Source organism: Manihot esculenta, chromosome 12, assembly GCF_001659605.2.
Source record: "Manihot esculenta cultivar AM560-2 chromosome 12, M.esculenta_v8, whole genome shotgun sequence".
NCBI lineage: Eukaryota > Viridiplantae > Streptophyta > Magnoliopsida > Malpighiales > Euphorbiaceae > Manihot > Manihot esculenta.
This window is the reverse complement of record NC_035172.2, coordinates 2043962-2062018: the sequence shown is the minus strand read 5'-3', so window position 1 is coordinate 2062018 and position 18057 is coordinate 2043962. Positions and strand designations below refer to the sequence as shown.

General features: G+C 32.5%; 3 protein-coding genes across 5 annotated transcripts; 2 read left to right on the top strand and 1 right to left on the bottom strand.

The window, feature by feature from the left end:
• Positions 1-735: 735 nt before the first annotated feature.
• LOC110627297 (ribose-phosphate pyrophosphokinase 4) lies at positions 736-4843 on the bottom strand. Of its 2 annotated transcripts, XM_021773558.2 has the most exons (7): positions 4383-4842; positions 3977-4292; positions 3755-3850; positions 3481-3549; positions 2771-2899; positions 2313-2412; positions 736-1178 (listed from the first exon to the last, which is right to left on the bottom strand). In XM_021773558.2, exons 1-7 carry the CDS (start codon positions 4757-4759, stop codon positions 1045-1047), a joined length of 1221 nt encoding a protein of 406 aa, XP_021629250.1. In that variant the 5' UTR covers positions 4760-4842; the 3' UTR covers positions 736-1044. The 2 variants fall into 2 exon arrangements, with proteins under 2 accessions (XP_021629250.1, XP_021629251.1); XM_021773559.2 differs by lacking the exon at positions 2313-2412 and having other exon boundaries at positions 4383-4843.
• Positions 4844-9247: 4404 nt separating this feature from the next.
• On the top strand, positions 9248-14932 carry LOC110627295 (glutamate--glyoxylate aminotransferase 2). 2 transcript variants are annotated; one of them, XM_021773557.2, is made up of 15 exons: positions 9322-9512; positions 9585-9640; positions 10034-10200; positions 10988-11053; positions 11144-11261; positions 11657-11738; positions 11879-11966; positions 12095-12253; positions 12587-12760; positions 12840-12971; positions 13369-13434; positions 13547-13611; positions 13921-14012; positions 14120-14276; positions 14652-14932. In XM_021773557.2, exons 3-15 carry the CDS (start codon positions 10084-10086, stop codon positions 14779-14781), a joined length of 1446 nt encoding a protein of 481 aa, XP_021629249.1. In that variant the 5' UTR covers positions 9322-9512; positions 9585-9640; positions 10034-10083; the 3' UTR covers positions 14782-14932. The 2 variants fall into 2 exon arrangements, with proteins under 2 accessions (XP_021629248.1, XP_021629249.1); XM_021773556.1 differs by lacking the exon at positions 9585-9640 and having other exon boundaries at positions 9248-9512.
• Positions 14933-16120: 1188 nt separating this feature from the next.
• LOC110627942 (cyclin-dependent protein kinase inhibitor SMR6) lies at positions 16121-17314 on the top strand. The gene has a single exon (XM_021774356.2). The coding sequence runs from the start codon at positions 16695-16697 to the stop codon at positions 17019-17021; it is 327 nt and encodes a 108-aa protein (XP_021630048.1). The 5' UTR covers positions 16121-16694; the 3' UTR covers positions 17022-17314.
• The last annotated feature ends 743 nt before the right edge of the window (positions 17315-18057 follow it).

The following is an 18057-nucleotide window of genomic DNA, read 5'->3' as shown; positions in this document are numbered from 1 at the left end:
TGTATTTGAATTTTTCTTCAGCTATTTATTTGAATTCCTATGAAATAGGAAAGTTATTCTTTTCTTGCCTTCCCCACTTATCCAGGAAAAACGTGCTAATGTGATACTGGCCTAACTAGTTACCAATTTAAAATAAAACCATTAACTAAATTTAGTGCCTGGTTTGAGGATGAAAATTGTTTTGCATTTTGGATAAAAAAATATTTTGTTATTTTAATATTTTTGTAATTAAAACACATCAAACACAATTTTAAATCATTTTTAATCATCTTAATTAAAACCGTAATTCCAGCGGCCTTGCCAAGTAAATTCTTAAATCCCCGCATGATATAATTTTTTGTTCTCTTACCCAAAATTTCTAATTAGTTATGATCAATTGGACACGGCCCAGCCAAATTTTGAAATCAAGTTACAAAGATTAAAGGGTTATAACAAACTTACAAAACCAAATGTTCTAATTTCTTCTTCCTTTTTTTTTGTAAGACAAAACAGAAAGATGGTTCGAGTTATTTGAAAAAAAAAAAAAAAAGCTTTTACAGCAAAACAGCATTACAATCAACTTCGGACACATGGTTTTACCAAAGTAGAGATGGCAAAGGCCTAGTTTGAGCCAGAGCCGGTCATCGGTTCCACAGATTGAACTTGAACCGCAATCAAACGGGGTCAATTACAGTCCATCTTTTTGGACCTGTAGACTGAAATTACATGCTGGTCTAATTTGATCTGAACTTTGAATTAAAGTAACTAATTATTTTAATCATTGAATTATTTCAATCAAACATGAACTGAAACTTTAGGGAACCAGTCCCCTCAATCTGATTCAGATCCCTCTCAAGTCATGAACCGTAAGTGCCGGTTCCAACCCTGAATCGGCCCACGGCCCACCCCAACAAGTTGAATTTACATTTTCATGCCTTTCCAATGTCATAATTTTCATAACTCGCTCACCATCACCTAAAACATACACTGACAAAAAGAAAACACCCTCGATTATCAACAATTCCCACCGCATGTCTATTACGTCAAGATGATGATCAGCAGTTATCAAATCTGTAGAGCAGCTGCTATGGAACTGGCAAGGCTAAGAATTTCAAATGGTGGTTTATTTATCACCTCTTTCACTGTGAAAGGGCAAGAATCTGTAATCCAGAAGTAGGACAGACCAGTCCCTGGACGGCCTGTATAAAACAAGAGCCAGAAAAAACAAAGTTAGAAAAGAAAGTATTAGATATTCACAAATAGAAAGCAATTTTGATCCTAAACATGCCTAATTTTTTTAAAAATATATATATATATATACATTGAAGGACATAATATTTTGGACACAGTAATGCAATTAAAAAGAAAATAAGACAAGGGCTTTAAAGTAACATGATTTTGTGTATGGAAAACAAAAAATGCTACCCATTCTTGCCAAAAATTTTCTTCCACTATGATCTGGATATGGCTGCTCATGCATATGACCTCCATTTGGTAATGATAAAAAGGAAGATGCATATCATGAAGTGCAAAAATTAAGTCAGAAATTTCCACACTGAAAAATAAAATGAAAATATAGTCCAAGTTCTCAATTAATTAATCATAGCAAGAGCCAAGAGTATAAACTAAAGCCTTGTTTGCTAGGTTACTGTCATGCCAGTGCCACCACCCAGAGGGAGAAACTTACCATATCAGCATAGCATCTGTTTTCTTCTCTCAGATCACTCATTTATTTCCCAAACATCCAAAAGAGGACTATAATTTTCCATTTAAAAGTCCCAAGTTTGACCAGTATTTGGAACCAATTACACTCGATCAATGATATCTAAGGTCATAAGGCAAACATAAAAACATACTGGCTACAGAATGTAGAGGAGAAAAGGAAGATAATGAGATAGGGATGTTGTAGGATGAAGAGAATTGTGGAAAAGTATTTTAGAAGGAAATAGGAATGGAAAACAAGCAAGGGTTGGCATTGCAAGATTTGAGCCCTCAAAAAAGGCTCATATGGGCATCATGAACATAAAGAATAAATACTATGAGATTTGAGAATAATGGCATATTTCAAGAACTTCTCCACAGAAATTTACCTGATACTGATAAGATGAAGCCAGAGGAAGGTGTGAAACAAGTTAACTAAGTTAACACCACAAAGGAATTTGTGTTTTCTTTTTGTTGATAATATTTGAAACTAGATAAGCCAACTGAGTCAAGACCCCAGAAAAATCATCAAGCAATGACATATTCACTTTCAATGTATAAGCTTGCCAAGAAGAGAGAAAATAAAAAATAAGGCTTCAACGATCAAATAATAACTGGAGAGCATGCAATACCTCCATTATCATATTCAAAGCGTTCCCATGATTTATTAGGAAAAATCCCATGTGTCACATAGGCACTTATTTTTGCAGCTCCATGCTTAGCCAATACTTTCTACAGACACGAGAAAATTTGGTAAGCATCTCTATTCAAACTACATATAATATACATAAAAAGGATTTGTCCCTTGAGGCCTAGGAGGTAGAACAACAGCTACAAACTTAAAAATGGTCAACCACAAAAGGATTGCCTCGTTCCACCCTCTAACCAAAGTGAGTTAACAGCCATGATTCAAAACTAATATCAAGGTTTCCTTAACTTTGATTATGTAAATGATTCTCCATATGATCTTTAAATCACAGTTTGTACTCTACTATGAATCACACAAGTTTTAAGATGCATAATTAGAATCTTAAATATGAAATCCAGAGAAAATCACTAGAAAAGGAAATCATGTACAAGTGTTTGGCACCTGGCATTCAACAAGAGTGCCACCTGACTGAACCAAATCATCAACAATGACAACATGTCTCCCTTGAGGATCCCCCTCTTTGATTCGCACAATTCTTTGGCTACCTTCCCGAACTTTAGCACAAACAATCTGCATATTGATGGGGTAAGAATTATTTACAACCCTATGCACAACAAAAGCAATTATGTAATGAGATTACTTGTGAAAGAGTTGAAGAGATGTAAGAACTAACATCAGATAGCATATATTAAATGCACGCATACAAGTTAATTAAATACCTCAATAAAAATTAATAAAGAGTAAGTCTAATGAACTAAACACATATTCTCCTCTATAACAACCTTACAAACGAGAAAAGGGGATGAGTAGTGTCCTCTAACATCCAAATTAGGGACAGTTAAACATGCATCACTGAGATATTATATTGGTTGCCCTCACTTTGTGAGATAGCATTAATGGACAGAGTGCAATCATATCAATCAATTGGCATGAATAAGAATTTGAGCCTCAACTCACAAAAAAAACCTCCTTCAATCTCTCTCCGTAAACCATTGAAAATACACAAGAAAAGCACAAAGGCAAACAGAAGAACATAAAAGTTAAACATCTACATTACACTAACATCTGACTGAATGTTGAATGCTTACTGCAATTTAGGGCAAAGTACAGTATCAGTTGTTATACACAATATAATTTAATTATTGCAATACCGTGGGGAAATGCTGCAGCTGCTTGTGAAATCTTTTCCAAGCACCATCATCAGGAAAAGCTATTGCTATCTGAAAATTGAAGAAAGCAGCATATTTTCACGATCAGAATATAATATCCAGGCACTAAAAAACCAGGTAACTTTTAAATCATACACCATATCAATAATCTTTCATGAACAAAACCCCAAAAACAAAACTCAGAAACACCAATATGCATACACGAGGCAGAAGCAAATCAGAGTATTTGACATTGCCAGCCATAACAAAACCTTACATTATCAGAATCAGGCAGCTGCTGAAGCCGATTCTTAAGCAAAGGTATCCCGCTTTCAAAGCAGGGTAGAATATTATCACCAAAGTAGAACCTCTCCTATAATACAACAAATCAGAAGTAAACGAAGCATAGACATTATTGAAAATTGTCGAGAAACGGATGGCAAAAGAGCAACGAAAAGCCAATTAAGAAAGAACCCACAAAAGCCACTCAGACAAAAACCTGCAAGGCATGGATATCAAAAGTCACTAAGCTAGTAGGCCCTCCCCTTGAAGTAGGAATGTTAGACAAGATCCTGGCGAGAGTAAAAGCTGTTGCTACATCTCCTTCATCCTCCATACGCTCATAGGTGCCGGTGGGGAAGAACGGGAGGACCAGAGTGAAAGAAGAAATGAATAATTTGGGCAATGCATAGATTATAGAAAGCTGTTCAAAAATCACTTTAGGAGAACTAAACGAGGCCAGAAAAGCTACGTGCTGCCCACGAATCGCTTGTGCATTGGGTATAAACAAGTTGGGAAATCCATCATCAAATGTCCTGCAATTAATTTAATTCTAATTTACGCAAAAAAACTATCTCCACTTTCACTTAATCAATATACAAAAAGAGTATAAATGCCAAGATCACCTCCAGGAGATGGAACGGAGTTCAATGGCGTCAGACTGGGCGGCGATTCGCTCGGCCAACGCCCTGGTCTCGTCACAGTAAAAAAGACACACCCTTTTCACGTTCTTGGAGGCAGAATCGGAGCCGGAAGCGGCGGCCATTGAAACAGAGGAGGAAAGCGAAAGAGGGGAGCTTTGCATAGAAGGAATGAGATCGGTGCCCGAGAGAAACCCAATAGAATTCTGAGGAAGATTGTCGCACCTAATAGAAATACTCCGGTTTGTCAAACATTTGGCTTCAGATGGATTCACCGGGAGAAGGAAAGATAGTTTTGGAGCTCCGGTGGTGGAATTGGAGAAGAATTTGAGTGGGGATTGGAGAGGTGAGGTGGCCGCCATAAGTGGCGGGTGATTGCTAGGTGGCGTAGTCTGAGTATGTCTCCGTCTGATGCTGAAGGGGGATGTGATTTCGGGCGGCTAGTGCCTAGTTATAAAGGCACGTTTCCTGAGAGTATTACTATGAACTCCGTTAATTTTTAAAAATTCAATAATCCCTCCTCCTTATTTTAAAATATTAAAATATTCCTAAAATTAAAATTCTTCAATGTTTTTAACAAATATTAATTATTTCAATATTTTTATTATTTAATTATATAATTTTAATTATATATTATTTAATATTTATAATTTTAAATATTTAGCTTATTTAATTTATGTAATTAAATTAAAATAAATTAATCAACGATATGTAATATTTTATTTTTTATAAAAAATATAAATTAATTTTACTTGTGAAAAATAATTTTAATAATCACTTAAATGTAAACAATTTAATATACAATTCACGTTTTTAGTCATAAATGCTTTTTATTTGCAACAATAATTATATGTATTTATAAAATATATGTTATTTAATTTAACTGGATATTTATAAAATATAATAACTTTTTAATTGGATAATTTTAAAATAAAATAAAATAATTAATTTTTTAAAATTTGGAAATGAAATAATTGTTCCCACGTGTTTTGGTTTAGGGATGGAGACGTTACTCGGTTTTGGGTTTGGGTCCAACCGGCAATGTTAGGTGATGGGGTTTTTCTAGTTTAGGTGGACTTCCTTTAATTGCCAATTGTAAAAAAAGTGCAAATTCCCTCGCCCACCCCCAGAAATTTGGTCAAAATTTGAAGGCCGGTTAAAAAAATAAAATAAAATAAATTGTCACCTTTCATTTTCTTGTTAATTTTAACATAATTTAAAGGTTTCATTAATTATATTTGTAATTAAAATTAAGAATTGAAATTATTTTTATGCAAATTAATATTAAAATATAAAAAATTACGAAAATTGAATACAACTTAATAAAATTTTATAAAAAAAGAGAGGAAGGGAGACTGCGGAAGAACAAAAAGGGTATTTTTTTTATTATATGGATATTTTGTTTTTAGCTTACTTTGCTTATCTAATGCTTTGTTTGATCTAGAATCTTGATGTAAGTCCAAAATATATTAGAGCTTACTATATAAGATACACACTATCTAATTCGCATTTGAAATAGATCGAATTTACCAAAAATTTGAGTTTATTGTTAGAGATGAACTCAATTTATTTGATATGAGTCGAAAAACAAGTTCAATTATACCGTAATTCTATTAATACAGATGTGAGAGGAATTTAATTTATGTAATATGAGTAGAAAAGCAAGTATAATTTAGTAAAATGAGTATAAAAGCAAGTCTAGTTATATCACAATTCTATCAATATGAATACTGAAAGATAATTAAATGGCTGTCTGACGAGAATATATTAGCAGGAACGCTTATATATACGACTCTATATGACAGTGATAAATAATACTATAATAAGATAATGATTATACATTATTAAAATAAAAAAAATAAAAATAAAAAAAGTATGATTCATTTAAATTAAATTTTTTATACACATTAAAACTATATTTCTCTCTAAATCTGAGGTGATCGCAGGTCTAGCAACGTGGTAGTGGGCTTCTTAAAGCGCCAGAATAAACTTTAGAGCGTTGGAATGGTTTTTGGCGGTATTCATTTCATAGGCAATATCCATGAGAAATCTGGGTTTCAATTAACCCATAAACTCCTGCATCCAGAAAATCGCACTAAAATGAAGGATTAAATTGAAATCAATAAATGAAAAGAGTATTAGAATCGTCAATCGTTGAAATCAGCAAATGGATTGGATTTGTTGAATTCGACTATATTATTCATACACAACCATTGAAGTAATTAAATTTATTGAAGTTTTAAAGTCCATAAAAAATTTCAAGTTGGACTATAAATAAAAAAAAAATATTAAAAAGAAGAATAAAAAAATTAAAATAATCAGGTTGGTAAACGAGGGAATATTAGAAACGTGATGCTCTTTGCCATTTGCATCGCGTTAAAAAAAAATATTAATTAAAATAGTATTGGATTTAAATAAAAAAATTAATAAAATTAAATTAATTTAAATTTTTAATTTAATTTTTATTAATTTTAGTTAAATTTAATTTTTTATTAAATCAATTAAATTAAATTAAATAAAATCAATTCAATTCAATTTGATTTAATTTTTATTTTAAATTAATTTAATAAAATTTATTACATGTAAACTGCAGAGACGTAGCCTCCAAGCTTTAGAAATTTTTTATTTATATTCATATAAATTGAGCTGAGTTTGATGAAAAATTTTACAAATCTGATTTCTAGATATTTACTAAATTCTAATCTTAAAATATATTTTTTTATTAATTCTTTAAATAGAAGGTCTAGATTTTTATCCATAAAAAACTGTAATATTCATAAATTATGTGGACATCAAGATTTTTTTTTAAATATTATTTCATATACTAATTCAATTTGATTTTGTTTTTGAATTTTTCAAATAATTTGAATTAACTGTTTTTAATAAATGATAAACGTTGCAAATTTCTCATCAGCGCTCAATTGGCCAAAAGGCCAAGAGCTTTCAATGTCAATAATTTTTTTTCTTTAAAAAAAAATAATTCATGTAAAAAAAAAAAGAATTTGACAAAAATTAGAGATACAAACAAATCTTGAGAAGGCTTTTATAGAAATAAAATTTCTTAAATAAGCTAAATATATATGTGATTAAACTTGGTTGAATGATTTAGTCGTCAGTTGAGACTTTCTAACATTATCTGTTTGTAGTTGTTCTACTTAGCTTTCTTCATATTTATTTATTAATCAATCCAATCAAGACATGGTTACCAAATTTATTTTTTATTTTTAGACTAGTATATGACACAATGCAATTGAATAAAAAAAAAACACTCTCTTATTTTGTAATTTAACATTTATTTTAATTTTTTAATAAAAAAATCGTTTCAAATAATTATAAAAATAATAAAATAATTATATCATAATTAATCATTTTAATTTGATTGAAGTTATCTGAGTTTTAAAAAATAATGCATGTTTAAAATTCATCAGACTATTTTCAAGCGATTTAGCTCAATATCGTGTGCTTCAGTTCGGTAACATAAAGCAGGTTGGACTGCCCACTCGTGCAAATCCACTAAAAAATAGTTTAGTCCGGTGACGTGATAAGAAATAAGAGAGTAAATTCTGTCACTTTACAATTTTATCAGTATACGCGCCGATAGAAATTAAATGATTGTTATGGAGAAGTGTATTGACTAATTTATACGTACGGTCTGAGTGTATTGACTTATTTATACGTACAGTTTGAGTGAAATATATATGTGCCACTGTAGTAGAAAGGTGGTTATACATCACTAACAGAAGTAAAGGGAGATGGTCTTTCCTAATTATTTATACACTTTGTACCATATTTTCTAAATTTCAGAATACCAGACTTTAAAAGTATTAAATTATTATTCTTACTTTTCATTAAATTAAAAATTTCATAAAAAATAATTTAAATATTTAAATTCTTCTGATTTAATTTACTAATATAAAAAAATTATAAGATTTGAAATATGTTTTGAATATATAAGATTAATATAAAAGCTCCAAAAAAATCAATTTAGAAACTCTCGTAAAGGATATAAGAATCCAATAATAGATTGGGTAAATTTTAAATAACTTCTAAAGTTATTTTGTTCAAAATAAAATACATTTACTTGTTTCGAAAATAATTTAACATTCACAGAAATTTTATATTCTACATTAATTATTTTTTATAAATAAATTTAAAGAATTAGTAACTATCATTTTAGTAACTATCATTTTCCATTTAATTAATATTATATATTTTGTGTAATATGATTCATTAATAAAAAAAATTATAATTTTTGTAATTTAAAGAATTGAAATAATGAATCATTTTAGTTTTATTTATAAATTTATAAAAAAGATATAAAGTTTATTAAAGCAATTATTTTTATAAGAAATTATTAAATTAATAAAAATAGTAGAATTAAATTAATAAAGATAGTAGAATTTTCAAGAAATAAAAAAATTAACACTTTAAAATATAAAGATAATAACATATTTTTAAAATAATAAAGCAAAATATTATTTTTAATTATTAATACTGTTATTATTAGAATTAAATAATATAATAAATGCTATTAATTTAATGTAATTTTGTTATAATATTTTATTAAAATATATTTAAAAAATCAATTTTTGTTATGTTAATATACTTTACGAAAATGATTATTTTATAAAATAAATATTATTTTACATAAAATTTATAATATAAGATATAAAATTCTCATAAAATTGAAATTATTTTCTGAACAATCTAATATTTTAAGAAAAATATGAACTCTGGGCCTATGCTGAGAGAATTGCAATGGAAAACAACACCCAACACTGTCTTTGGTCCTGCTGAGAGCGACATTCCGGTGGACTAAATCCAACGATGCAAGATGATCCCCACGAGAACATCTCATTATCGACCCAGAGCTCGTAGTTTGAAGCTACACCACACTTCCTGTATCAGGTTTATCCTTTGCCTTTAATATTTAACAGAAAAACTCGCAAATAATCCATCTCCCTATTTTCAGTGGCTCTGGTGATCCCATTGGCTGCCACATAACATTATATCCCCAGATTTATTCACTGACACTACACTTACACCTTCTCCCACTTGTGGGTTAGACTCACACTTGGCTTCTGCTCTCAGAACTCGCAGCTAACTCTTTTAGAGGTACCTCACCTACCCACTTTCACTCCATAATATTATTGAGTCATTGATGTTCTGATTCATTTCAGCTATTAGATTCTTTTCTTTGTTGATGGTGGACAACGGTCAAATTGGGTTGTAACGACTTCCAGGTTTTGAGTTTTCTGGGTTGTGTAATATTTGTATTACTAATTCTGGATTGTTTGATTTTGTAGTATTTATATTAAACGCCGAAAAGGGTAGATAGGATATGCAGAGATTATTCATCATTTATCCATTCATTGCCTTTTTTATTGATTTGATTGTTCTTCAGTCTGATTCTAAAAAAAAGTTATAATCTTGAAAATTTATACTACTTATTGGATATGAGCTCTCTCCGATTCTGTGTGATTTCAGTTTTAGTTATTTGAGGAATTTGAGTTTTTGCAATTCGATGATTGTTTTATATTATTGGGTCATTTGCTTATGTTTGATAGTGGTGTGACCATCTTTATGTTTCATTGATGGCTTGGTTTTAATCCTTTGCCTTCCAATGGAATTGTCAGGTTGATAACTGAGTTCATTTTCTCAAAAAGAAGGCTGATTGTTGTACATCATGGCACCTAAGGCATTAGACTATGAATCGTTAAATGAAAAAGTGAAGAAGGTTCAGTATGCTGTTAGAGGTGAGCTGTATCTTCGAGCTTCTGAGCTTCAGAAGGAAGGGAAGAAGGTATATGTAGTTGCTTTGCTTGAGTTTTCTCCAGGAATATTGTGCTTTATGTCTGTCTTGCACCTTAGTCAATTTTTTCTTTGGAAAAATTAGTCAGCCCTGTTTTTCATAAAGCTTTTGATGATGTTACTTGAGATTGTTATTAACTATAATATGTGGAATTTTCTGCTGGTTTACGAAAGAAAAGGATACTTTATTATGATTATTTGCCCCTTGTTCTTAGATTTTGAAGAATTCTTAATTTGAAATTTAATTCATTCTAGCGCTTATTGAATATTTGTGATTTGGGTTTTTTGTTTAATGACTTTCAAGTAATAGTAGATGCCACCAGCTATTCCTTTAGTGCAACTTTTGTTTGTAGCTACAATTTTCTTTGGAACATTTAATGACCAAGCACTTTGTGGCTTGATATGTTTGTAAACCTTTTGACCAGGGAATCTGATTACCTCCTAACTTGAAAAATAGGAAACTTGATCACACAAGACATAGGCATTCAATCATATGTCGTGCAATTTACTGATGTTTTTAACTTTGGCAGAAAACTTGATTGCATATATTTATATTCCCATACATGGAATATAAAATCAAGTTTTAGCCAAAATTCTAATATAACATAGAACATTCCTGCCTGTGCTATTTAGCTCCTTGTAAAGATGCGAAATGACACCACTATCACTGAACTTATTTGAGGTTGATTACTCGAATAATTTGATAAACTATCATATTGAATTGTTGGTATCCCATTATATGGTCATCTGTGTCTCACTCTTTGACTTTATGTTCATAGATTATTTTCACAAATGTTGGCAATCCTCATGCTCTAGGACAGAAGCCACTCACTTTTCCTCGTCAGGTACAGTCACCATGCCTTGATCACTCTGGATATTTCTTATACGTTATTGTGCATGTTGTCTGAGTTAAACCAATAAATGTTCAATTGTAGGTGGTTGCTCTCTGCCAAGCTCCATTTCTACTTGATGATCCTAATGTTGGACTCCTATTCCCTGCGGATGCAATTGCAAGAGCTAAACATTATCTTTCATTGGCTCCCGGTGGTCTAGGTATCAGTTTGGCCTGCCCTCTGCTTAACTTTCATAGTAAAAATATTAAATGGTCCAAAGTCATGCTGTCAAGGATTTCAGCATATATGTGCATTTGCTGATAGACAATGTAAATGACTTGATGACTAGAAAATTGGACTAGTCAAACAACTCTTTGTGCAGATGCTTTGACCTGTTCTGTTTTCTCAATTTGTTCAGAACCACATTTTGTGTGAATAATGGAAATAATTTCCTTTCTACACTGTAAGAACCTTCCTACTTGCACTCTTGAATTTCATCATTATGAGTGACAAAGTAACACCAACTCCAAACATAGCTTTCCTAATTTTTATTCCTTTATGGCCGATACCTTTGACTCAATGCCTCAACGATGAACTACTTCTTATCTTGTGTAGGTGCTTATAGTGACTCTCGAGGTATCCCAGGAATTAGGAAGGAGGTTGCAGAGTTCATTGGAAGGCGTGATGGATATCCAAGGTGATAATGCTGGATGTCATGCTGCTTTTCTTTCCTTTATATTCTTGCTTTCTTCTTTTTCTTCATTTGGACAAACTAGCACTTAGCTATGGTGCTTAACTTATGAGCTTAAAGGATTCATGGTTCCTACTTCCTTACAGTGATCCAGAACTCATATTTCTCACTGATGGAGCAAGTAAGGGTGTCATGCAGATCTTGAATACAATAATTCGTGATGAAGGTGATGGGGTAATGAACTTTCCTCTTTGAGTGAAAATTAAGCTCTTTTTGACAGAATACATGTTCAAGTTTCTTCTTCATCTTGTTTGTGCTAAGCTAAGTGCTTTCCTTGATGCCAATATTTGTGTTTTTGGCAGATTTTGGTTCCAGTTCCACAGTACCCACTTTACTCTGCTACGATATCTCTGCTTGGTGGTTCCCTTGTACCATATTACCTAGAAGAGACAGCAAATTGGGGTCTTGATGTTAATGACCTGCGCCATGCAGTTTTCCAAGCTCGCTCTAAAGGAATAACTGTTAGTGTGCTTTGACTCTTTCTTGTATATACAAATATGAGAAATCTATTAGGAACCTAAAGATGAAACTCGAAAACTGGATGACTGGATGGATGAAGGGGGGTGTATATATTACTTTAAATCTTGGGATTATTTATCTCTCGTTTGGTTCTATTAGCAATGACCTCTTAAAACTATGTATCATCTTGTGGAGAATTTTCTATTGTCTTCTTGTATTTGATATTACCTAACTTTCTTTTAGCATCTGCTTTCATTAGTTGAATTGCTGAGCCAACTATTCTTGTAGTGTCCAGTATTCCCAGCTAACTCTCATATGTATTCAATAATGATCAGGTAAGAGCAATGGTGATTATTAACCCAGGGAACCCAACTGGTCAGTGTCTTAGTGAAGCAAATTTAAGAGAAATATTGCACTTCTGTTACCGAGAAAACTTGGTCCTTCTTGGAGATGAAGTTTATCAGCAGAACATTTATCAGGATGAACGACCTTTTATTAGTGCTAGAAAGGTAAATATTCTTTTACTGCTAGATCCTACAAATTGTTGCCTGGGTTTCAACTGGTATATTTTCCTTATTGTGTTTGAAGGTTTTGATGGACATGGGGCCACCATTGAGCAAGGAAATCCAACTCGTTTCATTCCACACTGTGTCCAAAGGATATTGGGGTGAATGCGGCCAGCGGGGTGGATACTTCGAGATGACCAACATTCCTCCAGAGGTTTGTTTTCAAAATAAACATTCATGGCCCCCCTTGAGATGCAATCAAGTGTTCTTATAAGTTACAAATTTTTAACCAAGGCATTCATAGCCTAAACAAGTTATTTTTTTAAAACAGATATAGAGCAATACATAAGCTGGATAAAGGAATAAAAATTTAATTCAACTAGAGTTCTCATACCCTCTCAATTAACATTAGTCAACTTTTACATATGTTACAACTCACAAAGACAACTGAATCGATTGAATAACATGCTGTGGAGTTCCTTTTCTTGATAATTTATCCTTTTAGTCTATGTGGTTGTCACAAGCTTGCATTGATGAAATTAAACATCAAAAGTATCCTTCAACACAAATAATATTTTAACTGCTGATAAGTGTATTACTTTTTGCTGCAGTCAGTGGATGAGATATATAAGATTGCATCCATATCGCTCAGTCCTAATGTCCCTGCACAGATATTTGTAAGTTGGACAATTTATTTTTGTTATGCTGCAATACTTTAAGCTACTGGGTGCTTCAATTCTCTGTTATAAAATATTATTTCAGTAAGGAAACGATGTCCTGTGTTTGCAGATGGGGTTGATGGTCAGCCCTCCTAAACCTGGAGATATTTCATACGAACAGTTTATTAGGGAGAGGTATGTGGGCTAAAATTCAGTGAATTACAAGTGAATGATTATTAGTCATGTTTAAATTGAAATGAGTGCTTAATTGAAATGAGTGCTAAAATCTGATATGGCTATTGCAATTTTCTTGTAGAAGCTTTTTACAAATGATATACCACAATATTTTTTTCACTGATCTAGCATTAATTTCATCGCATTCACATCATGGGGGAAGTTAGAAATAACATATTTGACTTATGGGATGTTAATGTGGATTATGAAGTCAATATGGTGGCCACTTTTTGAGTATTGAATAACAGTGTTATATGTCAAAACATGCAGCAAAGGAATCCTTGAATCACTGAGGAGAAGAGCAAGGATTATGACAGATGGATTCAACAGCTGCAGAAATGTGGTTTGCAATTTCACAGAAGGTAAATAGTTGTTTTCTTTCATTTATAAATCTCCTGAAATTTATGGGATTCCTCCAATTTTACAGTTCCCCTGGTTGGTTACATCAATTTCATGAATTTGGTTGCAGGTGCCATGTATTCTTTTCCTCAAATACGGTTGCCACCTAAAGCAATAGAGGCTGCCAAAAGGGCTGGAAAAGTTCCTGATGTTTTCTACTGTCTCAAGCTATTGGAAGCCACTGGCATTTCCACTGTTCCTGGTTCAGGATTTGGACAAAAAGAAGGGTACTTGAAAAAACTTTACAATCTACCTTTTCTTTTGTTCCTTTTCGCTTCATCTGATCAGAATGCACATCTGTCCTTAGACTACCGGATGCGATAGCAGAAATCTAAATTTAGACTAATTTCCTGCTATATACCTGAGTATTTGCATTCACACTGAAGTTGAATCATGTGCTTGCGAAGAGATAAAGGGGATTATTTTTTTTCTTCCTGTTGGTTCTTGGAAATTGGTCTTGTGCTGTCTCTGTTTCTCTCAATCACAACTGTCATCCTCAATCACAACTGTCATCCTTTTTCTGTTTGTGTGCGCGCGAGATCTATGATAAACCTGTCTTTAGCTTAAATGCCAGTGTCTAATCGGATAACCGCTCCTTGTAGGGTCTTTCACTTAAGAACAACCATTTTACCAGCTGAGGAAGACATGCCAGCAATCATGGCCAGTTTCAAGAAGTTCAATGATGAGTTCATGGAGGAATACGAAGACCATAGGGGTTATTCAAGAATGTGAGCAATGTTTCAAATTCCATAAAATTGTATCATATTTCTTAGCTATTTCTCACCATTTGATAAATTCTCTTGAATTCTCTCTATTTGGCCATAAACTTACTTCTGTTGAAGATCATCACAATATCAATTCTCTGTTCGAATCTTCTGTTTCACTGGCATCTACCATTATATTGTGAATCAACTCAAGCTTCATGAAAGCAAGTTGCTTGGAATAGAAACTAAATTATCCAGCAAAGCTAGCTAGGAAAACTTCTGTGCCTGCAGTTAATGCCTATGCAGCTATGAAGTAGACTGGATTTGCTTCATGCATAGCCAGTAGTTTAGCTAATTTAGGTTGGGAGGGATGAGATTGAAGGACACTGATTCTACAGATGAGAGGACCTCCATTTTTTAGCTTAAAGGACAACTTTGAAACTCTCGAGTAGAGATAAAGCGTGAATACAATCATAAAACTATCTAGTTCTCCAAAGCAAGAGAGCTTAGAGCCTTTCTATTCTAATATGAAATCTAAAAGAAAATTTCTTTTGACATCTTGTGGGGAATCTAACTCTGCTCCTGTTCTATGAAATCTAAAAGAAACGTACCCGTGATGAAATGTTGCAAAGGATTATATCATAGGATAGCAAAACAACTTTTGGAAATAAAATGAAATAGTAATAGAAAATGAAATAAGAGAAAATTCTATTAATGAAAAGTGGAAAATATATGGTAAAAAACAAAAAGGATAATAATAGAAAGTGGAGAAAATGATAGAAAAACATTTAACAGATTTTTAAAATTCATTAATAAATTTTAAGAAAAGAAAGGAAAGGATGAATACATGAATTTTATTAATAAAAAAATGTGAAGTTTTAAAATTGTGATTAAAAAAAGCCAAGAATATGTAGTAGATATTATCTTTATATGCCATTAATAAAGAGAGTTGGAATGGACAGTAGACAAATAGGGTAAGACTATAGCATCTCTGGCTTAGTAGCAGAATGCAGATACATGAGTTTGGAACTCTGTGTTCAACCAATCCACAAACTCTTTAATTACCCACAAGAGGAAACCTCTTATACATTACCATTACTGCCTTCAAGCAGTACTGTGAGACCTACCCCCATCACAATCACCCCCATACCATACCTCTTCATGCTACCATCCACATCACAATCACCACATTACAATAGTAAGAGAATTTCCCTTTTTCTTTTTTTTTAAAAAAAAAAAACAAACTTTTTTTTAAAAGATTAAATTGATGAATGCTGTTTAAATTTAATTTATTTTGAATTTAAAATAGATAAATTAATAGTTTTGGCGCCAAACCTAAAGGTGAATCGGAGGGGTGGATGGCGGTCAGCCATTTTTTTTTTTTCACGGGCACTTCTTCCTCTTTTAAAACAAAGTCTTCTTGATTTTTCTTTTTTTTTGCCAGAGTCTTCTTGATATTGAATCAGCTGATGTCACGAGTTTCCTCGGGTTCCCTTTCTCTCTCTAAATATCTTATTCATATGAAAACAACATTCACCGTTGCTCTTCCCTTCATTTAAAGTTTCTTTCTTTCTTTTCTTTTTTTTCAAAAATTTTCTTTTCTTTTTTCTCATTTCCATTAACGCTTTCTCTCTGATTCAGTACTGACATATGTCCCCTCTCCTCCCGACTTGGTAACTTCTTTAGAGCCCTTTCTTTCTCGTTTCTTTCCATTTTCTTTTCCTTTTCTTTCTTTCTTTTTCTTCTTCACTTTCCTTCTAGTTTCTCATTTGATTCTCAGCCAATCACCACACGATCACTATACGTCTATAGACTCTATACCCCTTTTTCTTTATTCTCTGTATGCTTTATTCCTTATTCCCCAGCTAGCTAGATTGCTATAGGCTCCTAAATCCTATATTACTTCAAGGTTTTTTCTTTTTGGTTTCTTTATTCCAGAACATGGGTTTCTCAGAGAAGCCTCAAGTTGATTCTGGGATGGAACTGGATGCTAAAAAATGGGTTATTGCAGGAATTCCTTTGAGAGCTCCTTTAAAGCCCATTTTTACAAATCCTGTAGAGAAAGAAAGCGAAACTGATGAGTGTTCAACGACGACGACCACACCGACGAGTGAAGATGCTAGAATTCCGACGTCAATGACATGCCCGCCGGCTCCCAAGAAGCGAAAGGCTACTTCGAAATGTAGTTACAGTGGTGTTAGAGAGTTCTTTACTCCTCCTTCTGACTTGGAAACCGTTTTTATACGCCGGTTCGAAAGGGCTAAGTAATTGACTGATCATTGCTGATGAAGTTTTGCAGGCTTTTTTGGCTCTTGCGATTTGCTTTCTCGTACCTTATAGTTTTCTTTGTTTCTTTGGTTTTCAGTTAGGGGAACTTTCTAGCTAGTGTTTATTTTATTTAGGAGAGGGAGCTTTTGTACAGCTTGTATAAATAAAATAAAAGCAACAACTGATCTTGCTAGCTAGCTTTTCGAAGCTCCTTTAAGGATTTGTTCTCTCTCGCTCACAAGGTTCATGTTATGGTTAGCTGTTATAATTAACAAGTTCCTTTAATTTCCTTTTGTTTGTGTGTATGCTTCTCTCTTGCATAGAAAACCCATGAATCATTCTTTCTTCTCCTTCAAAAGATCAAAGAAAACAAAGAGATTGCGTTACTCTAATGACAGAGTGAGTTGCTGTTTCAACTGTGCAATCATCAATGTTATAGCCAGCTGCAGCTAGCCACAAACATGGCAATCATGTAACTGTTCCCAGATGTGTGATTTGAGCTTTTAAAAAATGGGAATTTTACTCTGTTCATGTCCATGCGTAGCAATGGAAGTAAAGGGAATGGTAAATAGCAGAGCTTGACGAAGACAAAACAAAACAATCCCTTCTAATTTTAGACCTAGGAATAGCAGAGTTTTCAGTCTTTCAGTGAGCCCACCACCCACCTAGGACTCTTGATATATCATAGTGGGAAGCCTTCCTCTGTAACTCAAATACAATCGACAGCGACGTTATAAATAATTTTTTTACACTCTATTTTATTAAATAAAAATTATTTATAATAGTAGTTATTATTTTCTTTTTCTTTAATTATTTTCATAATAAAATAGAGAGTGTTAACTGTGACTAACATTCCTTTCCTCAATATTTGCTTTTTTGTGATTAGCCATTAAAAAATAAAAAGACAAAATGTGGATTGGCCAATATATGCAGATTAGAATCCTATGTGAGTTTGAATGGACCTTGTTTCAACACTTATAACTTCAACTTTCCCAGTCCAATAATTGAAAGTGTCACTTGCACATCCATCCAATCT